The sequence below is a fragment of the Acanthamoeba castellanii genome, assembly GCF_000313135.1.
Source record: "Acanthamoeba castellanii str. Neff unplaced genomic scaffold scf7180000084664, whole genome shotgun sequence".
Taxonomy (NCBI): Eukaryota; Discosea; order Longamoebia; family Acanthamoebidae; genus Acanthamoeba; species Acanthamoeba castellanii.
In genome coordinates, this window is record NW_004457466.1 from 514,501 (window position 1) to 519,623 (window position 5,123).

Consider the following 5,123-nt stretch of genomic DNA (forward strand, 5'->3'; position numbering starts at 1 on the left):
TACAATGGTCATTATTCTTTTCCAACCTACACACAACAACATGAGCAACAACCTTACCCAGTCCACAAGTGGCATTCTGTCCATGGTAATGACCTGCCACAATGCAGCTGAGCTTGCCAAGTGGATGGTTAAGGAACTGGAGTGGAAGAAGTGGAAGGAGAGTGACCTCAAGAAGAAGAGCCTTGGTGAACTTCAAAACATGTGCATGGTACATCAATAGCACAGTTTGTTTAATGAAAGTAGTGTGATTTAATGGAATCATGTGTCTTCTGCTTCAGAATTACTTTGCAAGTGTGGCAGAGGTGGAGAAGAACAAGGCAAAACTGACTGAATTGGTATGCACTATCCCATTGTGTACACATATGTGATGAAATCTTATTAGCATTTATAGACACAATTTCATCACATACATGTACACAATGAAATATCATTTTAAATATACAATACAACTAATTTATGCCATCCTTTCATTTCGTGGTGTTGTCTCATCATAATAATAGTTGTTTCATTATACTCCATATTTCCATTCTATTCAACAATATTGACTCTTATAATCAATTATAACCACCATTTTTATATGCATACACAATAGAACAACTGATATATTCTCATCAATGAAGCTCATTCTTGACTCTCAGCAGACCATACCTGAGACTCAAGAGCAAGAAGCCGAAAAAAATAGCACCACTGGAGCCAGCTCCACCACAGAGATGTCACAAGATTTGCTTGGAGCACCTGAGGTAAGTGTGTTTGATTTCAAATGAAATGTAGTCCTTTATAAATCTCACTAATCCTGTACTTTCTTCAGGTTGATGTGACAGCCTAAACAAGACCTGCCAGTGAGGAGCAAGTAACCCTGCCAACTGCCATGGTGACTGATGAGGAGCTGTTGAAGCTCCTGAAGGAGGTATGCTTTTCATGCTGTTTGTGAAGCCAATTATGCACCACAACATCAAAATCAAAGACATTATCCAAGAGTTGCCAAGATTTGGAAATGGTGGCTCTTCTCAACCTCCTTGCTGATGAGAATAGCCCCTGGCAGCTTCTGTGTCTCATCTCAGGGAGCATCCCCAACATCTGCTCCAAGAGTGCTGGTGGGGTCCAACACAATGGTACATTGCATTGCATACACATACATGATGACTTATTGCTCTTCATTACCCCTTCCACAGCTTACTCCTTTTTAGAAATATGCTGACAACTCATTGTGTACATGTACATGATACTCATGCAGGCCTCTACACCATCTTCATCAGTCAAGCAAACAAGTCCTATACCTTCAATCCAGAGTCGCTGCTGGTCCAGGACATCACCAAGATTCCCAAGCTCATGGCCTACAAGAAGCCCTCCCTCATCAAGAGGTGGAACCCAAAGTGGGTCCACATTGCTCCTCAAGTGCATCAACTGAGTATGTATTTTGCTCATGTAACTTGGAGGCACATGCTCTTCTCACCTGCTTTCCTACCAACAATAGGTCATGTCTTCTATCAGCTTGTCCTCACTGCCTACGCCTCAAGCACTGAACCACAAAGCATTCTCAACTACACTCCACTTTGTGCTACTCCACTTCATGCCTGCTTCCATCTCAACTTCAGCTACCACATCAATGGAGCTTTGGTGCAACTGAATGAAACTGAGACCAACATCATTGCAAGTGCTATTGACAGCATCCTCATTCACTCCAACCCATCCAACATCACATCCTGGACTACAGCAGCCCAGACAGTGGTGCATCAACTCACCTCATCCAGTACCTCCACTTCTTCTCAACCTTCACCCTGTTCTTCCATGGCATCAGCTCCTAGCACCCCTACACAGGTTTTCATTCACCCATGCCCTTTTTTTGTTGTGTACATGTACATGATGAAATATATCACTGACTCTCAAAATCAACAGCAGTCCCAGCTCTCCACAACCCCTCACTCAGAACCATTGCACAAGAGAAAGCATTGAGATCATGAGGATACTGACACCCACACCCACAGACACAGCAGTGCCCACAACCACCACAAGCACAGCCATGGATTGTGACACAAGCACCACAAGAGCAGGAGCCAGAGCAGGAGCTGGAGCAGGGACAGAAGCCACAACTCTGACATTGACCAATTGCCTGACCTTGGGTCACTTTCCCCTTTCCACTCTGGTTCTGATGTGGATAGGAGTGAATACTAAACTCTTTATTGAGCACAATAGATGCATCCAATTTTGTGATGTTATTGTTAAAATAAAACCATTTTTGTGTTATCAAAACCATTTTTATGAGCTTAAACTCACAAACAAAATCACTTTTCAAAATGACTGGACCTCTCATTTCAAATGACCACAAGTTTACTACTCATTTTCCCCACACTGACTGTGATTGGAAGATCATGTGTTTCTTCAGTGATTGGAAGATTGTGAGTGTGTCAGCAGCTGTTGGACCCATCCATGAGGGCATGCTTGCTGAGGCCACCAACTACGTCCACAACCTCATCAACCTGTTCACCTATATGTGTGTGCCCAATGGTGATGCCAACTACTACCTGGAGTGGTGGATAGCACATGTGTGCAAGGATCCTCAGTACTGCAGCTCTATGACCAATGATCTCAGCATCATTGTGTGCAGTGCCACTGGAGAATCAAAGGATGCTCCAAAGTTTGAGTACAGCCTCATGCTGGGCACCATCATCTACATATACTATGAGGGCTACATGGTCTCCATCACTGCCACCAAGAGCAAGATCAGTCCTGTGCCCATGGCAGGCATGAACCAGGGCGACTCCATTGATCATGAGCAAGGTGTTGCCCATGAATGATCTCACATTGCACATCATGTTGTGTGATTGTGGTCTGCTCATGTGCCTCCTTGAGGAGGCAATCAACATCATCACTGATGTCATGTGATTCCAGAAGCAGCAAGTGTGTTATGAGACCAACTCTGTGTGCTGGAAGTGTGGCTACCTGCTGCATGGACCACCTGGCACCAGCAAGATGATGCTCATCTGACTCCTGGCCAGCAACCTCAGCATGTATCTTGTGGTTGCACTGTTCAGTGGCACAAATGACATTTCATCACAAACCTGCCCCAGAATACCATACTGGCCATCAAAGACATCAACTGTGGCATCACCCTCGTCCCTGTTTGACATTGTTTTGGTGGTGTGGGTGTGTGAAAAGACAATGTGAAATGATATCATGCCCAACATTCATATTTATGTGATTATTAATTGCTGGCCAGAATATTCTTGAGCACAACAATGGCATTGCTGGGATCCAACTTGGAAGATTCCAGGTCAGATCTGGCCTCAGCTTCAAATTGTTTGGCCTCACACAGACAGTTGGTGACCACCTCAACAATGTGAATGGCTTGTAGCACTGGGCGTTGCTGAGCGCACAGGTCATGGTGATGTGCACCCCATTGAGGTGCACATAGGTCTGGTTGATGGTGCACAGTATGAATGATGCGCCAGTTCACTTGATATGCCAATCCTTGCGCTTGCTGGCATGTGGCTTATGGTCAAGTGTGGTGAGCTGCTTGTGGCCAGCACAATGATGGCCTTGGAATCGCCCACCCACACCCACCAGAGCATCATGCCACCTCCTTGCCACAAACACATGGTGGCTGTGCTGCCCAACCCATGATGGTGACAGTGTGGATTGGTGTTGAGCTGTTGTTGTGCCTGCCAGAAGGAAAGCATGATCTTACCATTGATCTTGTGCATCCAATCAGCATTGTTGAGATCAGTGTCATCGCCCAGGCTGTATGCAGTGCACTTGGGCAGGACCTTGCGCAGCGCCCATGAGGTGGCTTCACCACCATGTCCATCCAACACCCCCAAAGCAAAACTTTCTGGCAGTGTCCATTGGCCACATGCCACATGCACACAAACATCACATCCTCCATGTGCAATCACTGACCCTGTCACTGTTCAATGCTGATCTTGGCATGAATGTCACTGGTGGTGGTGGTTCACAGGGCATCAAACAGCGCACAAACATCAAAAGGCAGGGCAATCTCGGGCATTGGGAAATTGCAGTAGATGGTGTAGGCAGCCCACGTGCAGTGCTGGATGCACACCCACCAGTGCATGTATCCTCCCCATGGCTTGCACACCTTCTTGGTGGTCCAATCCTGGCCATCTCTGCCCCACACTGTCTTACTGACAGGATGCATTCACACTCACCTCCAGTGCTTTGTGGATGAGGCTGCATGGTTTCATGATTGGTGTCTGGACAGAAAATCCTACCTGGAGGGATGCAGTGATGTGATCCTTGTTTAAACAAACACATCATCAAACACATCATTGTGTATACACGCAACATGCTCCATCACTTCATTTTCATTGTATCTGGTGGCACAGGCCACCTCATCCCAGAAACTGCAGGTACCATTCCATGACTGGAAGAGTGTCAATGTCCACAGGATGAACTTGATGGCTTCTTCAGATTTGCAAAACTTGGCCAAGTGATTGAGAGCCTTGGGCATGTGTTGTTCAGCAATCATCCACTTGAGATCCATCATTAGATCCACATATGAGACATCAGCAATGACTGCATTATGACAATCTGAAAGTGAATCAAGGCAGGTCCCCATGAGGCAATCTCAATGATCCACGAGCGCCGTCTCAACATGTCCCACACCCCCTTTGCGCATGCAATCCAAGATCAAAGACAAGAGTGCTGGCATGCTGTCATCCCCCATGCTGCCAGAATAAATGACTTGGACTATGACCACCACATTTAAACGCGGATTGTGGCACGCGATCTTACATCGTGCATGGAGTGATGAACGCCACAGTCTTGTCGTCGTCGCCCAGTATGGCGTTGCAAGTCGCGTGCCCCATGAACTCATCCATTGGCACAACATCGGACAGGTAGGGCGGTGCTGGGATCCTTGCGCTTGATGCCCCAACACTGCCCGTCGTCGAACACAGCGTAGGGCACGATCTTGGCCAACCACCAGCTGCGTTCGCTGGCAGAGAACTTGTATTGGTGTTTGGTGTATCCGTAGGCGCGCTCGGCATCGGTGATGATGGTGGCGTCGTTCTGCTGCTGTGCCATTGTTGTTTATGGTGTGGCTGTGGCGAGGTATAAATCGATGCGACGTGAAGACGCGGGGGTATCTTTTTTCACCCTTCCATCCC

General features: G+C 46.9%; 4 protein-coding genes across 4 annotated transcripts; 2 read left to right on the plus strand and 2 right to left on the minus strand.

Annotated features, from left to right (window-relative positions):
* Positions 1 to 40: 40 nt before the first annotated feature.
* Positions 41 to 854, plus strand: ACA1_370910 (uncharacterized protein; the record flags this gene model as incomplete). The annotated part of the gene is made up of 4 exons (XM_004340259.1): positions 41 to 208; positions 279 to 335; positions 642 to 740; positions 822 to 854. The coding sequence occupies 4 exons, from the start codon at positions 41 to 43 to the stop codon at positions 852 to 854; spliced, it is 357 nt and encodes a 118-aa protein (XP_004340307.1).
* A 140-nt stretch (positions 855 to 994) lies between these two features.
* Positions 995 to 1,805, plus strand: ACA1_370920 (uncharacterized protein; the record flags this gene model as incomplete). Its single annotated transcript, XM_004340260.1, has 3 exons — positions 995 to 1,112; positions 1,235 to 1,373; positions 1,718 to 1,805. 3 exons carry the CDS (start codon positions 995 to 997, stop codon positions 1,803 to 1,805), a joined length of 345 nt encoding a protein of 114 aa, XP_004340308.1.
* A 2,144-nt stretch (positions 1,806 to 3,949) lies between these two features.
* On the minus strand, positions 3,950 to 4,465 carry ACA1_370930 (uncharacterized protein; the record flags this gene model as incomplete). The annotated part of the gene is made up of 2 exons (XM_004340261.1): positions 3,950 to 4,131; positions 4,369 to 4,465. 2 exons carry the CDS (start codon positions 4,463 to 4,465, stop codon positions 3,950 to 3,952), a joined length of 279 nt encoding a protein of 92 aa, XP_004340309.1.
* A 280-nt stretch (positions 4,466 to 4,745) lies between these two features.
* Positions 4,746 to 5,040, minus strand: ACA1_370940 (uncharacterized protein; the record flags this gene model as incomplete). The annotated part of the gene is given in 2 exon segments (XM_004340262.1): positions 4,746 to 4,893; positions 4,910 to 5,040. The coding sequence occupies 2 exon segments, from the start codon at positions 5,038 to 5,040 to the stop codon at positions 4,746 to 4,748; spliced, it is 279 nt and encodes a 92-aa protein (XP_004340310.1).
* Between the last annotated feature and the right edge of the window lie 83 nt (positions 5,041 to 5,123).